The sequence below is a fragment of the Lingula anatina genome, chromosome 1 (assembly GCF_051362555.1).
Source record: "Lingula anatina isolate TDL-2025a chromosome 1, LinAna3.0, whole genome shotgun sequence".
Classification (NCBI taxonomy): Eukaryota; Metazoa; Brachiopoda; class Lingulata; order Lingulida; family Lingulidae; genus Lingula; species Lingula anatina.
This window is the reverse complement of record NC_141767.1, coordinates 8,304,663-8,326,031: the sequence shown is the minus strand read 5'-3', so window position 1 is coordinate 8,326,031 and position 21,369 is coordinate 8,304,663. Positions and strand designations below refer to the sequence as shown.

General features: G+C 37.5%; 3 protein-coding genes across 4 annotated transcripts; 2 read left to right on the top strand and 1 right to left on the bottom strand.

The window, feature by feature from the left end:
* Positions 1-748: 748 nt before the first annotated feature.
* Positions 749-4,230, top strand: LOC106180703 (toll-like receptor 2). Its single transcript, XM_086999241.1, has one exon. The coding sequence runs from the start codon at positions 1,051-1,053 to the stop codon at positions 3,412-3,414; it is 2,364 nt and encodes a 787-aa protein (XP_086855367.1). The 5' UTR covers positions 749-1,050; the 3' UTR covers positions 3,415-4,230.
* On the bottom strand, positions 3,492-15,740 carry LOC106180775 (uncharacterized). Its single transcript, XM_013564891.2, has 15 exons — positions 15,053-15,740; positions 14,260-14,428; positions 13,974-14,041; positions 13,541-13,752; positions 13,147-13,307; positions 12,802-12,910; positions 12,469-12,514; positions 12,170-12,261; positions 11,551-11,751; positions 11,040-11,126; positions 9,066-10,250; positions 8,717-8,833; positions 8,254-8,424; positions 5,739-7,820; positions 3,492-5,400 (listed from the first exon to the last, which is right to left on the bottom strand). Exons 1-15 carry the CDS (start codon positions 15,414-15,416, stop codon positions 3,886-3,888), a joined length of 6,579 nt encoding a protein of 2,192 aa, XP_013420345.2. The 5' UTR covers positions 15,417-15,740; the 3' UTR covers positions 3,492-3,885.
* A 388-nt stretch (positions 15,741-16,128) lies between these two features.
* Positions 16,129-20,983, top strand: LOC106180784 (transmembrane emp24 domain-containing protein 1). Of its 2 annotated transcripts, XR_015331823.1 has the most exons (5): positions 16,129-16,360; positions 17,471-17,568; positions 17,845-18,028; positions 18,324-19,930; positions 20,124-20,983. XR_015331823.1 is itself a non-coding variant. In XM_013564911.2 (4 exons), the coding sequence occupies exons 1-4, from the start codon at positions 16,196-16,198 to the stop codon at positions 18,558-18,560; spliced, it is 684 nt and encodes a 227-aa protein (XP_013420365.2). In that variant the 5' UTR covers positions 16,129-16,195; the 3' UTR covers positions 18,561-20,983. The 2 variants fall into 2 exon arrangements, 1 of the variants encoding a protein (XP_013420365.2); XM_013564911.2 differs by having other exon boundaries at positions 18,324-20,983.
* Positions 20,984-21,369: the final 386 nt, after the last annotated feature.

Below are 21,369 nucleotides of genomic sequence, written 5' to 3'. Positions count from 1 at the left end.
TTTTCAAGCATTTAGCAGATTTTTTTTCAAGAACTGGCTCTTTCACAGAAACCAAAAGGTATGCAGCAAAGAAAGCAAGAAAAGCAATTGTATTCAGCATTTTAGAAAGCAAGGCATCTTATCTTTGATGCAAAAAAAAAAAAAAAGATCTCTTTACGTTTTGTGATAGTCCTTGTGGTTAAAGTGGGCCTAAACATCGTTTCCTCCAGCCATATTGGTATTATGTGAAACTATAATTTCTCATCCTGCTATAGAAAAATTCTCTAGTGACAGCTGGTTTTGGTAATATGTCTCACCTGCCATAGGATAGTATCATAAGGAAGAAAAATATATCCGTTTCATATTACAGAAATAGAAAATTGAGACCCCCCCCCCCCCCCCAAAAAAAAAAAAAAAAAAAAAAAAAAAAAGTTGATAATCCATATGTTGAAGACTTAAACTAATGGTAGTATTATATTTCTTATGCTTCACTGCCTGCGATGACGTGATTCTACAAAGGCGGAGATAGGTTCATTCGGATAATGACTTTAAATCAGGAAGCATGTCGCTTTCGATTCCTTTCTTTTTTCGTTTTTAATGACAAGTCTTCAAGTGCGTTGCGAGCTAGATATTACTCGAACTTTAGAATTACAAGTGTGTTATAGATATTTTGACATTTGCGGTTAATGTATGGAACGGGAGTGCAACAGTTTATACATACATATAGTCATTGGGAAGGAATACAAATATCGGCGTTATTTTTAGTGGTACACACTCTATCCCAAAGGAAAATTAAATAACGCTGTAATGACGTGCTAAATTTAGCTATGATTCATGAAGACACTTATCTTTTAGGTAGCTTCTTGTTTGTTATATATAATTATGGCTGTTGTTACTCACCATTTCGTGATGACCACGCGTCCCTCAAAATGGAAATCGAAACGAAGCATAAGTCAGTCGGTCAGTTCACTTCCTCAATAACCATTTAAAAGCAGAGGAGAAATTTTTATCATTGACATTTCACCAAGGTTTGGAGCTGCCGCGAGAAAAGAAAAACTGAAGGACTACATTATGCATTTCGCGAAGCTTGCTACCATGTATTGTGTTGCTGCCACTGTTGTTTGCGTTGCCAGTGCATACGGCGATCATTGTCCAAAACACTGTAATTGTCAAAACTCACAGGTGAAATGTCTCAGTTTCAATCCAGCTCTTTACAATGAGACTGTGCCCACTCTTCCTGCTGGGACAAAGCGTGTTCTTATATATTGCAGGCCGTACATTCCTCATGGCATCAGGATAACGCCGGAGTCTTTCAGAGGTTCGGAAGATTCGCTTCGATACATATACTTTTACCTTTGTAACACAAGCATTCACCAGGATGTTCCAAAACTGCCCTTTCTAGAGGAAGTGCACTTGCTCTACAGTGGAAGAATATACCGCATCCCTTACCAGTTGGTTCAGTCAAATTATTTGAAATATATGGATCTTACTGGGTGCATGGTTGACAGCGTGGAAGACGAAAAACATAGTCGGCAGATTAAAACGGCCACACACTTCACTATTAATCTCAGTAGAAACCCGATCCGATATTTTGGACCGAATGCTCTTAGGACTTTTTCAGATGTTGACTTCCTTCGTTTGCGCTTCCACCAAAGTTTGTATGTCGTAGAATTCAGTAATGAAACCTTCAAGTTTATAACTAACTTCGAATCTTTTGATTTGGTGGATGTGGCGATTGGCCCCCAGGCCATGAGTAATCTCTTTTATAGTTTAGGAAACAAAACCCTCCGTCAGTTGCGTATTAGCCAATGCTTGAAGGCAAGCGAGCGGTACGAAATGCTTGACAGTTACATTCTACATCTGAGACACTCTTCACTGGAGACACTGGAGGTTGCAAACGGTGATTTTGGACTGGCTGCCGATCTGAGAACCGTTGTTTCCGCATTACCTTCCTTAAGGAATCTAACCCTAAACGGCAATAACCTCTTAACAGCCGGTGCATTCCCAACACAAAACAAATTACATTTCGTTAATGTATCACTAAATAATTGGTCACCAGTTGTTTTACCATACTATTTACTAACAGCAACATGGCTGAAACAGTTAGAAGTGAAGTTTGGAAATGTTCTGATGGGTGCTAAGTGGGGACAAGATTTAAAGCACGAGCATTTAAAGATCCTGACACTGACAGGGACTAGATTTCTAATGCAGAATGGGACTCGCGTATCTTTCACTGGTATTACTTCACTGGAGGAACTTAACATGTGTAAGACTAGATTTCCAGAATCAGTTACAGTGGATATTAGAAATTTAACAAGGCTTAAAATATTACATTTTTGTGACAACACAATTTCTCTAACAAGGCCCGATGGGAACAATTTCTTTACTGGCATGGTGTCTCTAGAAAGCCTAAATTTAGCAGGCAAAGAGCTCGAAGGAGTGGACCTAGAAACTCTATTCAATCCTTTGATTAATTTGAAAGTTTTGAATATGACGTATACCGGCTTGACCAAAGTGACACCTGGAACTTTTAAGCCTTTACAAAACCTGCGAACACTGGATTTATCCGATAACAAACTTGTGGAAATTGATGGCGACATTTTCTATAAGTATATTCCTAAGCTGGCCACGTTTCTTTTTAATAATAATAGATTTTCATGTGACTGCCATCTTGTAAGATTTGTAGGTTGGTTAAAACACACATCAATTCAAATATCTGGGGAAGACCAGCCTTGTTTCTCACCAAGCAAGCTGTCTGCAGTGAAAGTTGGGGACTACTCGCCCGGTTTCCTCGAGTGTAAAATTGGATTGCAAGTACTGCTCTACGCTTTGGGGACATTAGTTTTGCTGATTTTTACTGCCGTTATAACATTTTATCGTTGGGACATTCGTTTTTGGTGGCAGTTTAAAGTAAGGCCTAAAAAAACACAAGGCTACATACCCATAGACGGAGAATTTGATGCTTTCGTTTCGTACAGCAGCAAAGATGAGGATTGGGTGGTTGGCACGCTGGTGAGGAATTTAGAAGAAAGTGAAGCACGTTTCCAACTGTGTCTCGACAATAGAGACTTGATTCCAGGAAATTTCATAATTGATAACCTTATACAAGGTATGGAAAAAAGCAAATGTTGTTTGTTTGTAATAACAAGGAATTTCGTCAAAAGCGAGTGGTGTAACTTCGAACTAAACACGGCAATAAGCAAGATGTTGGATGAGCGCAAAAACGTCGTCATTCTTATTTACCTTGAGCATATTCCAGATAAAGATTTACCAAAAAACTTGCGACGTCTCAAGAAACACGTAACTCATCTTAAATGGCCCAACGATGAAGGACAAAGAAAAATCGATATATTTTGGAAGAAACTTCAGCTGGTTCTTTATCACAAAAAGGAAACTTTCAAACAAAGAGGAACGGTGACAGAGGAAGCAGTTTAAGATTGTACCGTGTTTTGTAAATGTATTTCCTACGTGACCAAGATTTAAATCATTCTTTGAACAATGAAAAGAAAATGTAGAAAGATATTTTTTTATGTATATACAAACATGTTATTGAATTCCTTTTAATTCCATCACAGTATAATCAGCATGCTTACATTGTTATGCACTTGATTGCTTCAACTCAACTTGGGTAAATTTGATGTCTTGCAACTTATAAAATGTCTGTAGATTAAAAAAAAAACAAACTCCTAGCGCTTTTACTGGCTATGAATAAAAAAGTGTATTTCTTGAATATAGTTTTGGTTGATGAAATCAAGAAGTGTCTCCTGCTTAGATTATAAGCACTGTTTCACACTAAATATTTCATGTTTCACTGGTCTCTCAAAAATCAAGTCAATCAATTTCTTTTGGTCATCAGTATTCATATATTTAATAAATTATCAACACCACTTGTTCTATGTACTAACTCTAAAGCTGACTAAGTGATGGTTTGGTTTCCCCATTCATTTTCCCATTGCTCACATGATCTGTCTGTTTGGGATGTTCAAGTGGAACTTCAGTGACAATGAAAAGTTTTTTTTCGCTGATATCCATATCATAATCCCCAGAGCTGTCTAGTGATTGTGCTGTCGCTTGTCCAGCCAACTCTGTGACATCTTGTGGGATTCTTGTCACTACACCTGGCAGTGTGTTCTCTTGCTTCACTACAGTCTCCGTGTCAGTTGACAGTGTTGTCCTCACACCTGGCTCTACGCTACTACTTGAGATTACAGTTGTAACAGTTACAAGTGGGGCATTCTGTTGCAGTGGCTTTGCATCAGTGTGACTGCCACTGTGAGGCACATTACTTTTATCATCCTGCTCTGAGACACCATGTGGGAGCAGTTTATTCTCAGTAGGCTGCGTAGTGGCATGTAATAAACCTCCTTTTGTAGGTATTATTGATCTCGGAGCACTTGTTAAAGCTGCAGCCAGTGCAGGCTGTTGCTGGGGAGTTAAAGTCCCAGTAGAAAATAAAGTCTTACTGGCATTTCCTTTCTCCTGCTTCACCCCACACGATGTCACCACAATATTCCCTTCAACCTTACACACAGCACTTGTTATGGTGGGAACAGGAACATAAGAGGGTTTATAGTCAGCAGTATTGGACACAGATTGTTGCTGAAGGGGTATGTTAACATTGCCCAGTATGTGCTTTGGGCTAGCAATAGGTGGATTCCCATACAGTCCAGCACAGGCAGCAGCTTGGACAAGTTGAGATGATGCTGACCCAGCTGGCAGATGTAAAGTGTTCACACCCTGTGCTGGCTTGGCTATATACACTGAGGTTCCACTGCCCACTGGTGTTGTAATACTATGGTGTGAGGTACCAATACTGTTAACCTTCCCTTGACTGCCTGTGTGGTCTGTTGACCTATGATCTGGCAACACACTAATGACCTTTTGACCACTTGGAGCACTTTGACCACTTTGACCACGTGTGATGATTGGAATGGTGGACGTATTAGGTCTCTGCACAGCAGTTTGCAATCTGATGGCCTGTTGCAGCACTCCTAATTGTTGGAGATTTTGAACTTGACCTCCGACTTTTGTAGGTGTTTTCTTTTGTACTATCAAGCCAGTTCCAAGTCCCTGAATGTTAGCCAAAGAAATCTTTGGGGACTGGGACATCAACTGCAACTGAGAATCACACACTGTGACTGGCACACCCTGTGCTGTGACTAGTTGTCCACCCACATTGAACAATACTAATTTCTGTTGTTGCTGTGCTGGTGGCAACCCAAGGTTTTTTGCTGGAGATTTCACACTAGTAGAAGCCGCAGGTGCTGCCCTGGACACTGTAGCAGTAAAAGCGGCAGCCTGCCCAGCCACTGAGGTGCCAGGCTGCACTGTAAACACACTGGGGTTGCCGATGTTGGGGCTGCAAGACACTAGCAGTGGTTTACTGGAAGCCTTGGAGTGTGTGACAGGGCCTGTCACCAACTGAAAATGATTTTAAGAAAAAATAGAATAATAATAATAATAATAATAATAATAATAATACAAGACATGATTACAAACTTCACATATAGTAAGCTTCAAAATCAAAAATCAATTTACTTATAGCTGATGATCAAAATACCATATGAAGTCTTACACTTGTTAAGTTGATTTCTTTGGTCATAATAAAATACTGTTTTATGGACAACATTAAATCATTTAAAAAATAATTTAATAAACCAACATTTGCTCTATTCCAATTAATATCTGGTGCAAGCATTTGAAGTCCATAATAATATAGTACATATGAGGTTAATAATAACATAGTGTTTTTACTTCACCTTAGAAACTGGTGGTTTCTGACTCTTCACTGCAGTAGTAGGCTTCAGGGCAACCGCCACCCTTTCTCTGGTCCCAGGAGTAAGAGGAACTGATTCCTGCTTAACAACCACACCAGTTGCTCCTTGGCCAACCAGTGTCTGCACTGGGACCTGGGCTGGTTTGCCTTGCTGCTGCTGTGGTGATATCCCAACTGTCTGGAGTGCTACATTAGGCAGCACTCCCTGCTTCTGTAGCTGGTTTAGCTTGGCAACGATATTCTGTATGGGCACATTCTGCTGCAAGGCTTGATGGGGAATAAGAATACCCTGTGGTGTAAGGATAGCTTGCATGGGGCCTTGGGGAGGGGTGGTAGCACCAGTGACACTTTGAGGAACCATCTTCACCAAGACACTTTTCTGGGCAGCAGCTTGAGGAACTTGGACTTGACGTGGCACAGCAGGTGTCTTTGTTGCTGGTGCCCCGCTTACAACAGTCAACGGCAGAGAGGTCTGCTGAGGCTCACTCTGTGTGGTTTTGACTGGAGTTGTTTTGTTACTGGATTGCATATTAGAAGCTAAAATGGGAGATTTGGTGGCCTGGGTGACTTGGGTGACACTTCTCCTTGGCTGGATTGTGGGCATAGTAAGAGGGGAAGGCACATTCATTTGGACTGTTGGGAGTGTGGTATTCACTGTTGTAGTAACTGCCTTGACAGCAGACTCAATAAAAACTGACTTAGAGAGCTCAGCAAGTTTGGCTGCAAGTTGAGCTTGGGCAGCAGGATCAACAACTGTTTTTTTGGCTGGACTTTTGCTTTCGCTAGACAGCAACTCCTGTGAACTTCGAGGCACTGGAGGAACCACCACATATTCCGTTCCCTTCTGGTGGGCTCTGTTCTCCAGCAAAGCTTTCACAGTCACATTACCTGCATATTTCTGTTTAGGTGGAGTGGAGACAAGTTTCAGCAGCCCTGTATTAACTCCAGCCTGACTTTGTACTGGTAGTACTGGAGAAGTGGTAGCAGACTGTGTTGGAATGTGCTGTGCAGAGCTGGTTAAACGTGGCTGGTTTGCTGCAGTGGCTACTGAGACATTGGTTGCATGGAGAGCAATGCCAGTAACTGCCTCTGATGTTGGGGCAGTTGCAGTAACCAATTTCACTCCGACTGGAAGCACTTGTCCTTGAACACTACCGACAGATGAAGGCTGTAATTTTGTTGCCTGGTTTTTAAGCAAAGACTGGATCATGTGTGGAGGCAGACTTCCTATCTGGTTATGCTGATAGAAGGACACCTTGCCTTGCTCACTGGTAGTAGTCGGTGGTGAGGAAGACAAAAGGCTAGCCACACTAGTACTAGCCTGTGTCATTGTAAGGTTTGTTCCCATAGTGATTAAGCTGGATCCAGTTTGCTGTTTAACAGACTGTATCCGTGGCAGCCTCCAGTTGACAGTTGTTGTAGCTGGTGAGGCTGTTGCAGTTTTGGGTGGAGATTTCAGTGAAAACTGATATGGGGTGAAGGTCTGGGTGGTTGTTGGTGATGTTGTTGAGGGAGCCGATGTTTTCGGCTTGGCATTATTCACCAGAGCATTAATCAAGTGAGTTGGGGTGGCTTGTAAGCCTGAAGCATTTGATGTAAGAGTGAAAAATACCTCCTGTCCTGTCGAGGTCCTGGCAAAGAAGCCAGCTCCCATTGGTTGATTCAGTGATGACCCTGGCGGAGTACTGATCAAATACTTCAGTAGGGACTGATTCTGAAGCAAACTAACTGGCTTTGAGTCAGATTCAGCTGGTGACTTAGTTAGCTTAGACATGAGATGCTGCTGCAAGGCAGATACAGCAGTTTTTGCCTTCTTCACCCCTTGGTCTTCTGTGTTATTAGGAATTAGGCGTCGTTTTCTCACACGTCCTCTAGAGCTTACATCATAAAGATCTTCATCAGTAACTTTTTCTCCAGCAGGGGTCTTTCTTTTATCTTTGGACTGTGTAGGGGTGCAGCGACTGGACACGGAATTGGTCTCATCTGCATCTTCCTCATGATCATCAGAATCTTCACCTTCAGAAGATTCTGACACAGGTTCATCACTATCCCACACATCCTCCATCTAAGACAAGAAAATCTCATAGGTAAATCTGACACTTTCCCAAAGCAAATCTTGATAGCATTTATCTTGCACTATTTTTGTTATCCAGAGTTATATAGATATTTTTTGTCCAAAATGCTATAAATTACTTAAGAAAAAAAAACTTTTAAAAACTTACACTATCATTGAATGTGATTACCCTCCTCCCCAACCCCTTGAGCATAACTTTGTCAGAAGGGGTAATTGGGAAAAAACACCATGGCAAAGCTTTGATTTAATACAGAGATAATATGAATATTGTAGATTTTTAAAAATTTTCCAGACTGTCAATAATATATGTTGAGAATGTGTATACTGCAGGTTCATATATTGGTGAGAGAAATCATCTGTCTATTAAATTACAATAAGACTATCTATATCACAGAAGTACCATAGCAATAGCATTAATTTTTACCTCTGTTGTAGGCTCATCTTCATATTCTTCTTGCTCCTTTCTCAATTTGGTCTTAGCTTTCTTGTTAGCTTGGATGAGCTTAGCTTCCCATGGCTCTAGTTCTGACAGTAAGTATGTCAGTCTTTCATGTAGTTCTGCTACACAACGTTTCCTTGGTGGTGGCTTAATAATCTGGAAAGGAATCCCATAAAATAAGAGTCTGGTGATAAGTAGGCATACATTTTTCTTTTTGGTGAACATTGTTCCTTATTCAACAAAATCAATATCAGTCTGCAGTAAGTCAAGTTGGTGACTGTAAGATTTATCATGATTTTTATTTAATACACATCTTAAGTTGCTAAAATAAAGTATCTGTAGGTAATCACCCATATATTTATGCCATGAATAACAAAAGATAAAAACTACTATATTTTCTTGTCTGTGATAATTAAAACACCACCCTCTAAATCGACAAATGCACTACCTTTTGTCTTTTCCCAGATCCTTCTACAAAAGGCTCTATTTCTGCAAACTGAGCACAGAGTGCTCTCAACTCCTCCACACTGGATACAACCATTATGAACTGCTCAGGATCTGGGGCCTGCAGAGATATGCAAACAATGAGTGTTTAATTTATGTGGCAGTGTATCTATTTATTTGACACTTTAATCCCCTGAAAGATTTAAAGATGAACGATGAAAGCAAGTTGGTAGAAAATGTGCACCTGGATTAATTTTTTTTCATATATGTTATCTAGATCTTTGCCATTTAAAGTAATTAAAGGATCATCAATAATCATAATTTTATAGGGACAAATTAAAATGAAGACAAACCTCAATTTCAATTCCATCTTCTTCATCACTTTCTTCCATCTCAACCAAAGCCTTGTTTCCATCTGTTGCATCTGATGTCCCATTCTTTTCTGCTTCATCACATTCCACTGCAGAGGTGTCAACTGCGGCATCCTTCCCTTCTGTCTCACCAGTCTCCTTTTCAGAGGTTCCCCCAGCAACTTTGCCACCCTCTGCTATATCACAATCCATTCTGGAAGATTCAGCAGAAACACTGTTTAGCTCTGTTGCCTGGTTTGAGTTTTCCACACATTTACCATTTTCCAGAAGGTCTCTCCCTAGTTTCCATTTACTTCCATCTGAATTCCTTTCTGAATCAGTCTGGTTTTCTGATAGGCCTGTTTGAGCATGTGTGGAAACATCATCTGAATCTTTGTTTTCCATAGAACTGTTGTCAGGGTCCATGTTTCCATCTACATCCCTTAATTCATCACAGAATTTTTCCTTAAAATCAGTCTGTACCTCCAAGGTATCACTCTGAGTGTCTAGAGCAGGAGGAATGTTATCACCTGATGCACTAACAACCAGCTCTCCAGGAAGCACCCTTGCATCAGCAGAATTACAGGATTCAGGATTATTCTTCCCATCACCTGATGCACTGACATCCACCTCTCCAGAAAGCTTTCTGGCACCAGCAGAATTACAGGATTCAGGACTGTTTTTACTAGGATCTATATTAATGGAGTCCATATCATTGCTGTTGTCCTTTCCTTCATCGTTTTTGCTTTCATTTGAATGTTCTCCTTCATCTCCACCACCCTCTAGCTTTTTCCTACGCTTGCCACGAGGTGCCTGGTGTCTCTGTTTCCTATTACTCCAATGGCTTTTTTTAGCTTTTTTCGGTCCTTTCACAGCAGTCCTTTTACTGTTTGGAACGATAGTGGTTTTCATATCTTCACTGATTTCTTGTGTAGCAGCAACCTCACCATTCATGTCTTCTTGCTCTCTTGGTGCAATTTCTTTCTGTGGTGTATTCAGTCGTTGGTTGCTTCTCAGTGCCCGAGGCTCCCAATCCATACTGTCTGTGACACTGTCTTGGTCCACACTCTCTTGGTATTGCGTAGTTTCAGTTGTCTCCGAGTCTGACTGCATGTCGGAATCATGCCCACTGTCCTCATCGCCGTCACTAGCATCAGAGGACTGTGGTTGCAAAACATACTTGATAGTCTGAAAGATTAAAATTAGATATATACATACACTATGTAGAAAGATAAATACAAATAAATACATCTATTTCTTGCACTGAAAAGAGAGCAAACATTCACTGTACACAATGTCGGTCATGAACATTACTAATCTGCAAAATGTTTTAACATGACCGTTGCTGCAAATTTCTGTAGCAAACTACCTATTGATAAAACTGTTTGGATTCCTTCATTGTCTAAAAAAAAGCCTGCAATCTTTTTATCACACTTGAAAATGCTGTAAGGGCTCACGACAAAAACAAAATTGTGCATTCTCTGATACATTTACAGTTCTATATGATGCTAATGGGTAATGTCACTTCCTGACATTGTAAAGAGTAGCTCACCCTGAGGGACCCCATTCCCTAAATATCTATAACAATGCCTGGTCCCCCCCCCCCCCCCCCCCCCCCGGGGCGCACATTAAAATTCCAAAGTGCCCATATCAATCCTGTAAGTTTCAACTTCTCCACTCTAGTATCTATGAAGAGATCACAGAAATAACAATATGAAAAGAATTAAGAATCACCCATTCCCTGGGACAGCCAAACCCCAGGATGCCTTAAAATTCCAAAGTGCCCATGCACATTTCTGATGATAGGTCTATCGATTCCCAAGTTTCATCTTCCTCTAATGGTTTAGTTGGAGATAGTGGATATTACTAACACACAGATGGGCAGGATAGCACAATCCCAGACTTTTCCTACAAAAGTGTGGGGATAAAAAGCCCCCTGGATTCAATTACAACCCCAATATCAGCCATCAGCCTCACCTGTCTCAGTCTAGAAGGTCTTCTGGCTGGAGGTGCAGACTTCCCTTTTTTCTTTTTCTTCGGAGTTCTTGCTTTCTTTGGCTGTGCCTTTATTAAGAATAATGCAAATAATGGAATATTGGATATATATATATCCTTCAAGGGAAAATAAAATTAGTTTTTCTTCCTATTACTATTAGCATTTTATGAACAGATATACTCAATTTAATACTATGATAGGCAAAAGGGGCATATTTTTGTTGCTGATTAGCTACATAAGACTTAAAAATGAAATTTACATATCATTGGTTGCAAAGAAAAAATGAAATGGGTTTTGTTACAACAGAACCAAAATTTAACCATATGGCAAGGCTGGCACATATAAAGATGTTAAACAATCATTTAAAGAAACAGATTCCTGGTCAGTTCACAGTACCTTGATAACATCTAAACTACTGACAAGTTAACAAAAACTTCAACGACCTGCTTTTTACTGATGCAAATTATTGATTTCATTTTATTAACTTCATACCTTGCTGGGAGAAGGTTTTGGTTTTTCCACTTTTAAAGTTGGCCATGGAAGAGGAGTTTGCTTAAAGATGCGCACATCAGCACCACAGAACTGAGGGAAGTGCATGTAACTGTTGCCATCCTCGTCATAACCCAGCAAGTACTCCCTGGTTTCCTCCACTTCCTGGGCATCCATTGCATCACGCACTGACTCCTGGTTAGACTGTGGTAGAAGAAAAAAAATTTTACATGCTTTAATTCCAGGGAAACGCATAAGGGTGAATACTATTGTTATGTATGAATGGAACTAATTGTGAGATGCATCACACAGTGCGATATTATGTAAATTGTTGTAACTCGTACAGTGTGATAAAAATGAGTCCCAACAAGCAGAGTCGCATGTGTTTTTCCTTCTTCAATAAACTTGGACGACTATGAAACTGTATGTCAGCATGAAATCTCAATGGCCCTAACATTAAAAGAACTTCCATAATATTTAGTTATAAAATTAGTACTACATTTTTCAATGCCTAGTTCTTATAACATCAAAACACAACTATAACACAACTGCACTGCACCTTCCTTGTGATTGACTTCAATAATAATAAATCAAGCAATTTTTAAAATATGTTTTATCTCACCACACAATAGTCACATAGTCCTTTCGTAATCCAAACTTTCTGATAGAAAGAAAGCTCATGGAATTTTTTCTTCTCCAGTGGGTTTTTGGAACCTAATAAGCAAGAGCAAATAAAGTAATTGTTATATTTGTGTAGTCCACTTGTGCCTAACACACTAGACTTGAAATTGAGCCACAATGAAATGGAATATTCTTTGAAAGAAATAAAATCAAGACAACTGCATTAAAAAAATTCACTTTTTGAGTGAAAACTGAAAAGAAAGAGATAATAAATAAATGCACAATAAATAAATAACTTACCCACAACTTTGAAAAACATCTCTTCTATTCCTATTTTGTCAGCAGCCTTAAAAGGGGTAAAAAACATTTTCTATTAAGTGAAAAGCTCCTATGATATAAACTGTATCGTCTAAAATTCAAAGGACCATTAGAATTATAGTGAAACTCACTATTTGTAAGCTATAATGAGTTTAACACTGTCTTAAGAATAATGTACTCAGACTTGCAATAAATCTGTGGTGGTGTGGTACCTCATATCAGCATTTTATTTTTCTATAGGTCTACTGTTTTAAGTAATGCAACCACAATATATTCTGAGGTAAGTTCCTGTGACCTTCACTGGTCATAACTTACTATCGGTATATCCTTTCCACAATCTTTCAGCACTTTATACCACTGCCTCAACTTCACTCTGAGCTTCTCCTCCCACACTTTGTAAGGCATAAGAGGTTTCTTGTCAAGCCTGCAGTTAAACAAACGTAAATAAATTCAAATGCTGGTTTAGGGACAGCAGTTTCCATGTCTACGTTTAGACTTTACTCCACTAGTAGCTATCTATAACAGAAATGAAACTAAAAAACATGTTGCTTCTAAAGAAATACACTGCTTCACTTGGGGTTTGTTACATTCTTCAAATACAAACCATTAAAAGAGGTCTTTGGAGATGGGATAGAGTGAATATTAACAATTTCACCCTACCTGGTCCTCTGATATGGTGTACTTAGCAAGGAGGTCATAACAGTCTGCATTACAGTGCTTTCCTTTGCCATGGCAAAACTCCTCTCAAGCTCATACTGCATAATTTCACCTATGTTCAAAACTTCTTGGCACAAAAACAGGAAGAGGCCTATCTGAGGGATCTAAAACAAAATGAAATGATTCCATTTGATATCTGCATTGTGATCTTGATACAAGAAGTAATTGTGTTCTGTCAAAAGTTTCAGCATTAAAACTAAGAAGACCAAGAATGATATCCATTTCTTAAATTTCCAGTCCAAAATAATAATAATAATAATAATAATATCAATAAAATAAATAAAATTAATTAACTAAATCAAGAAATGTGCCAACTTTATGGCGTCTTGTTTCTTACTTCCCAACTGGTATTTATAATTGTCCTAATTGGTTCTGCCACAAGGGTGTCCACCCAATTTTGTAATTCTTGCATATATGTCTCCTGTGCAAGTTTACGTTCCAACATCTGCTGCCTTCGAGATTCTTTTTCCTTTAATGCTTCTTCTTCCCGAAGCTGGTTAAGCAGTTTACTAGAGTCATGTGGTACAACATTACGACGCTTCCTTGAACCTTGAGAATGGAGAATAATACCCTCTACTTACACTTTTGCAATCAAGGTGTGTGTACATATATATCCTTTATTATACCAGGATTACTGTCTACCAAGAAGTCAAACATGCAAAGCATGTGTGTATATATTCACTTTTTTTTCACAGTTTATTCCACCACAAAATAATAAAAAATAAAATCAAAGAGTGTCATTATTCGATTTTATCACCTTCAAGACTTACTCGTAATTGCTTCATAGGTGACTGGTTGTCCTGATGTGGCAGCAATGGAAGTCTTTTCTCTTAATTCCCTGGAAAAATTACTATAATAAATATCTATCCATGATGAAGCAAGGTTTGTGTCAGTGCTAGGACATATTTTCTGTGGCAAGTGCATTGACACACCCACATGCAAAACTAGTCCTATTCTTAATTTAATACTACTTCTTCACTTCAGATTACCACATAACTAAGCAGTTTAATCTTTAAAAACTGTAAAATCCCTGATACAATAATAACATTACTGTACCGTGAGAGAAGCACCAACTTCTGTTCCAAGATCGTTTCAAGCTTTGTGCCTTTTTTTGATATGGGATGGTCGGGTCCATTGTAACGGAAACAGTTCTCCAGCATTAACCGAAAGTCAGCCACAAACTCGGTGATGGTATTATATTCTCTGTTGTCAAACTTTTCCTTCACTTAAAGAAAAGTTATAAGATTGGTTAATAACATGTTAATTACAAGGGAAATTTTGCTACAATAAAGCACAATAAATATAAATTTCATTTCATCTATTACGTGCAAGGAAATAAACAAGAAAATTCATAAGGATAGTCATCTAAGCATAGATCTGCACTTACTAGTGCTGCCAACCTGGAATCAAACTTATTTATCAAATCGTCCAGTTTACAGTCACACTTAACTTACACCTTCAAAATATTTACTTAGTATTTTTTTTATGACTGTCTGCTATTTTCAGTGTTTTCCATGTGAAAGTCATAATGTAAATAGAATTTTTAGGTATACGATGGCTTTGTTATATGCAAGAAAATCATGTGCACAACCTGGGACCAAATATACTACTTATTGCACATGAGTATAAGTAAGTCTTACATATTCTACAAAAGTCATAATAAATTAGGGTTACTATTAATAGAAACAAAATATGCAAATTAAGGGTATCCCCAAAATGTGGGAATTCCCAGTTTGACCTTGAAAAGTAAGGCAACATTTATGTCGGTAGCCGATGGATCAAAATTATTATTTGCCATAGAACGATATTATTTAATCAAGAAAATATGTTGAGGTTATCAAAAGCTTACTCTTTTTTAGCCACATGGGTTTCTTGATTCTCTGGTGATAATCCCAAAGTTCGAGGCGTTCAACGTCGACCGCATCCAAAAACGGCCAGTTCACGGATTTGTGAACTTCATACATAATTTCTCGAAGAATCCTTAATCCCTGTTTGAGCTCATGGCTCAGTGGCGGCTTAGTTTCGGCTGCATCCTCATTGTTATTATTACTGCTTTTTGAACCACTGTTGGCATTTTCTTGTGAACTGTCCACTAACAGGTCACTATCTGTTTCTTTTGTCTGAGGAAACGCATCAGATGCCTCTGACGTTGCAGGACCTTCGCTATCTGCAAAGCTTTCCGCTAATGAGCATTCGTCGACGTTGTCATCCATTGCTGTATTACTGTTATGGGAGACAACCCTGATAACTGAAAGTCAAGGGGTTTTGAGGAATTCCCGAAATTGACCCATTTCAGAAGTTCTAAGAGGGTTTCCCAGAAATTAAAATTTGTCAAACGCACTCCCACTTAAAGAGAACTGTGTACATTACATAGAAAAGTCATATATTTTACCTCGCGACTCAAAGTTCCATATACTACTGAACAGGCTCGTCAAAGTTCATAAAAAACTTTTAAGGAAACTCGTTCCAGATTACAAAATTCACAAAATTGTCGCACCTGGAATAAAAGAGGCTCAGTAAATGTAGTTCCACCTTTTTACTATCTTCGCGAAAACGATATTAAAACGCCGTTTATTTCATATGCTTGTGATTCTTTCATCATATTAGTATCAGTTTGCGAACTCAAAATATGATGAAATAAAAAACTCATTTCAAATGCACAGAACTGTTATCTCAAAGACAGGATTACCGAAAATCAGGCAAATATTGATGTACTATATTCTAAGCTTTGAAGATTTATGCAAATAAGGAGTAAACAGTATCTTCCATATCGAGGCCCGGATGAAAAAATTGTGAAAATAGAAATACATACTTGTAAACATATAATCTAAGGATATCACTGGATATCAATTAAATATTGATTGGGGCAATTTAAAGTATGTGTATATTTTTATTTTGCCTTATAAAATCTAACCCTAACTTTCAATGCGGGTCTATACGACCATCTGTTTCCGGTTGAACAGAGTAGACGAAGTTGGAAATCGGGAGGAAAATGAGACTGGAAAGTTCAGTGTCATTTATTTTTTTTACTGTTTTGATACTAGTCACAGCATGTTACTGCCATGAACATGATTTCACGATTGATATTGAGCCAGCCAAAAGGGAATGCTTCTTCCAAAAGATAGCAAATGGACGGACTTTGGAAGTTGAGTTTCAGGTATGACACTCTGCATGGCTGGTGAAGTGTGCATTGGTGATGGTGTGTCAACTTGTAAAGTGTACTGTGTTGGTTCGATAACATCTCGTTCAACTGATGATTTATTTAGATGTCAGCCAATACTTTGTCGAAAAAAAAGGTGCCAGCATCTCCGTTAAAGTGTTTTCATGTTTTAAATTTTTTTGCTATCCACATGTAAACATTTTTGTGACTCTTTGTGAACTGGTTAATTTACTTCTTATAACGTTAAGGCATCTAATTTGTACCGCATTCCTCCCAACTTGATGATTTGTATGCTGCTGATAAGTCTATTTATGCCACTGATTGAGACAAGTTGTTAAAAATCTGCTCTTCAGCCCTGACTTCTTATTGCAATGATGCTTAGATTTCCTTCTTTGTTTCTGATACAGAATAATAACAATGGATACATTTTGATTGGATATATCAAAGAACAAGTTTATGAATTTTCATTGACATGGTATGTAGGTAATAGCCTTTTTTTCAATGAAAAAACTGAAACTAAGTGGAAGAAGTCAGTTGCTGAATTCCAAAGGCAGTTAAGTACTAAATATAAGCTGTCTTTCACTTGTGACATGTTTTCTTATGACATCTTTTATAGAAGTGAAGGTTGAATATTTTCCTTTTTCATTATTTTCTCTGTAAGACACGCTGTCTCTTGCTTAGCAGTAAGAGGTGATAAAGAGGTCATTTTGAATGTGTTGTTGTACTCTTTGTCACACTGTCTCCATTCATTTTGATTGAAGTGTGTAATTTGTTGTAAGAAACATATCTGCATGGAAAAGATTATATATATAACAGGGGCGGATTTAGGGCATCTTGTGGGTCTTCTGGAAGATGGTCAGATTTTCAAGTTTACATTGATCTAATTTTTCTGTCAGAAGACAGTAAAAAATGGAGAATGGATCAACAAAGATAATTTGGAAGACTGTCAGAAAATAACTTTGTATCTGCCCATGGTTAAGGTAAAACTCTGCACAGGCAGTTGAACATGGCATTCTGGCTATAGTCATATTGATCCATATTGATTGACCTCTTTAAAGGAATTAATTTTGTTCAATTAGCCACTCTTTTCTTATTTAACCATTTTAGGTAATAGATGGTGGTGATATAGACATTGACTTCGCAATAGAAGCCCCATCAGGCAGAGTTTTAATTACAGATCGTAGAAGAAGTGATGCAGTGCATAAGTAAGTTGTTTTTTATTTTAATTTTTAAAGAATTTATTATTTTTTGCTCCTTGCTAGCCAGGTCATGATTGTAATAGGCCTAATATTTAAAGGGTTGGTTATGTACAGAATACATTTGAACCACTTTACTCATAATTAAATATAGACACAATAGTAAAGACAACATGTACATATGTTCATGTTTTACTAGGCACTATTTTGTTGTAACATTCTGCCCCTGTGACTTAAAATTTGTATGTAAAAGGAATTTAAATTAATATTTGGTAATCTCTTTAGGGTGACTGCAGAAGAAACTGGAGACTATCAAATATGCTTTGACAACTCATTTAGTCGTTTCTCAAGAAAGCTGGTATTTTTTGAAATTGTATATGATGATGATGAAGTGAATGAAATAGAAAATGCATGGGAAAATTTAAAAGAGTCCCCAGAACTTGCAGATATCAAGCTAGAGGATTTTAAGGTATGTGCTTTTCAGTTCAGTCTAAATTGTAATGAGAGAGCCTGCAGTAATAAGTTATGCCAAGTCCAATCAATTCGGCTTGAAATACAACTTAAATTGTTGCTGATACAGATATCGAATGTAGCTTACACAATATGGAATTCTCTACATTGCAGTAACATAAAAACTGAATATAAAAGATATATTATATCTTGATATGTCCTGCCAACAAGTGGGAAATATTACACAACTTTATTTCAAAGAATTGTTCTTACATATCTTTTTTGATCAATGTTATTTTTATTTCATTAACTAGAGTGTGATGGATTCTGTCAAGGCCAACATGGACAAAATTATCTCATACCAGAATATCTTCAGAGTTCTGGAGGCGAGGGACAGAAGTACACAAGAACACAATTTTGAGAGAGTCAACTTTTATGCACCACTTCAGTTGGTGGTCATGGCAGTAGTGGGATTAACACAAGTTTTGCTTATACGAAGCTTATTTGATGAAAAGAGTAAATTTAATAAGATATTTAAAACAAAAACGTAGCTAACTATGATACTTGAAAATCTATGCAATACTAAATGTTTGCAGTAAGTGGTGCAAAGTGTGTTTTTATGTCTGTTGAATATTCAGATCAATTTTTTCATAGGGTGTTAGGTACTTGACTTGCTACTCTTCTGTTATTATCTATTTGTGATATTATCACATAGGTCGAACTGATATCAGTTTGCAATATCAGATGCCAAATAGTTCAACAAGCTTTAAAGAAAAACTAAGGGCTCATTCCCATTGAAACTGACTGTCTACATAGATCTATCTAACTCTGTGGGGACTCTAGCTGAATGCAATCAGGTTAAGAGATACACACGCCTCTTGTTTCTAACATACTTCTATAATCACCAGATTTTCTTTATTCTACTCAATGCCAGGAGAACAGACTGATAGTTTCAATGGGAATTAGTCCTAAGTGTATTGTGGGTTCTTGTTTTAAATGTTAGTGACACATGACTTACCAAAACATGCTTACATTGTGGCCTGTACCTGGTTTGGATGTGTAAATGTTTTTGATACTTGACTTCAATCACAATAACATTATCAGTTACACATCAAGATTATATCAACCAGCCACATTCAATTCCATGTTGTTCCCAGTACCCGGCTGTTGGGAAAGATTGGAGTAATTTTTACATGGTTCATCTGAATTTTGTCATAAATATCTGTGTGATCTCATGAACAAGTATCAAATGTGGAAAAAGATCCGTTTTTCTTTCTTCTGTTAATAAAATAAGCTGTTTTTATGCGGCATTGTTGAACACCTCCATCTTGAAAATGGTACTGGGAGCTAAAAGAAAAAATTGAGTTGTCAATGACTATATTAATTCCAGTTATATCAGTGCCCTGCCTGGGGACAGATTAGCAGTTTGGTATTAAGAAAGAACCTTCATTGAAATAAGTGAATAAAGACAAATAGATGTTGTGAAAGTTTTTAAATATTTAATAAGGTTAAACTAAGTTTGGTTCACATAGTGCCAACATTAAATAATTAAGTTGGTAATTTTTGTGCTTGTTATTTTGAGATTATTTACATAAATCCTGCTGAAAATGGAAAGCATTGTTCCATTGCAATAAAAAAAAATGGTTGCAACTTGCTTTATTCCCCAGTACCATCTGGTATCAGTGTCAATTGTGTTTGTCTTAATTGCTTTTCTTTATATGCACATGTTTTGAGTCCCTACAATTAAGGCCTTTTGAACACCAAAGACTTTATTGATTTCTATTTCTATTTTTTGTAATTTGCTTTAGTTGTATTATGTTATCTACTTGCTGTTCACTAATTTAAAAGTAAAAACTGATCCATTCCTTATTAATGTGTGGCACACTCAGAGCCCATTCAATAGAGAATCCTAGGATACTCTGTTCCACCACTTAAATATGGCGGACCCTACATGAAAGAAGAGCGGACTAATCTGCTGATGGTCTCCCTGCTTCACATGAGCCATAAATAAATGGGTTAAATCACAGCTCAGAGATTTAATTGCTAAACTCCTGGATGGCGCATTTAGAGGCTGGAAAACCATCTGCAGATTAGTGGCCTCTTCTTTCATGTAGGGTCCACCATATTTGAATGGGTTCTAAGAAACTTATAACATGCTAGAAAAAAGAGAGTGGATCCATATCTTGTACTTAGAAGAGGGAATTTAATTTGAAAGCAGTGGTTTTGATAAAGTTTCTGTTGTATATGTATATATTCAGAATTATTTGAGTTTTATCATCTTTTTATTTCCTGTTTTATATAATTCCAACAATCGGCTTTCTATATCTCTTCACAGATGTCCCCAAATAAAGATACTGACATATTAAGAATATAAACAAGTGTTAGATATGTTGCTCAGAGAACATGTTAAAAAAATGTAAAAGTTAACTATCTGAGGGAAAATGGGTTTATATATGTTAATTGATTACATGAGTTGTTTTGTGATCTGTATCTTAGATAGAATTGAATGTTTCCAAAGAAAAATTGCCTGTTACAGATTTATGGTAAAATGAAGTTGTCAGATGTCTCTATATTGTCATTGAAAATCCTAAAAACGTATTGTTATGATATTGATATTTTGCCTACTTTATATGCAAGACTGCTTATAAGTTCAAACATCTCTGGAGCATACATCTTTTGTCAAACTGTATTGAACAATGGTATTAAGAAATATTAATATTTAACATTATGTTCAGAAATGCCTTTTATTTCATGAAACTTTCTGCACAAGCGAGATTAGACTTCAAATTATTCATTGAAGTTAGAAACCCAGTTTTAACGTATTTGATACAGCAGTGTTTGCTGGTTCTTATGTAGTTCTGAGATCTCTCTCTCTTTTGCAAGTTTAATCATTTCTGAGAGTTACATTTTGAAAAAGTTGGAGGCTGAGAAAGTAATGCTATTATTATTGAAATAAAAAAGTAATTGAATTTTACTTACTCTTGTTTATTTGCTAATTATTACAACTGAATAGTTATAATATTAAGGGCCAGGACTGTGATCTAATACTTCAACCAAACGTTAAAGGTGTGAATTTTGTCAGAGATATTTGCACTAAGGAAGTTGAAACCCCATTTGCTCCCCCCCCCCCCCCCCCCCCCGCCTGCTTTTTGCGCTTATTACCTCTCTGGTTTTTAAAAATTGTTTAGTGGGGAGGGGAGGGAGGTTACTTCTCATGTTTTAACGCCTTATGCCAAAGAACATGTTCGTAAATAACAAACTGAACGCGATTTAGATGAATGATTAGCATAATATCAAAATCTGCTCTTCAGTAACGTTTGTCACATATGTGGGTATTGAAATATTTAACCGACATAACAT

Bases quoted from the DNA above. Each gene is read 5' to 3' on its own strand.
- LOC106180703 (XM_086999241.1), top strand. From the start codon at position 1,051: ATGCATTTCGCGAAGCTTGCTACCATGTATTGTGTTGCTGCCACTGTT.
- LOC106180775 (XM_013564891.2), bottom strand. From the start codon at position 15,416: ATGGATGACAACGTCGACGAATGCTCATTAGCGGAAAGCTTTGCAGAT. The intron at 14,429-15,052 runs GTAAGCTTTTGA...CTTTTCTTTAAG, and splicing joins ACCCATGTGGCTAAAAAAGA to TGAAGGAAAAGTTTGACAAC. The intron at 10,251-11,039 runs GTGAGGCTGATG...TTAATCTTTCAG, and splicing joins GACCTTCTAGACTGAGACAG to ACTATCAAGTATGTTTTGCA.
- LOC106180784 (XM_013564911.2), top strand. From the start codon at position 16,196: ATGAGACTGGAAAGTTCAGTGTCATTTATTTTTTTTACTGTTTTGATA. The intron at 16,361-17,470 runs GTATGACACTCT...TAACCATTTTAG, and splicing joins CTTTGGAAGTTGAGTTTCAG to GTAATAGATGGTGGTGATAT. The intron at 17,569-17,844 runs GTAAGTTGTTTT...TAATCTCTTTAG, and splicing joins AGAAGTGATGCAGTGCATAA to GGTGACTGCAGAAGAAACTG.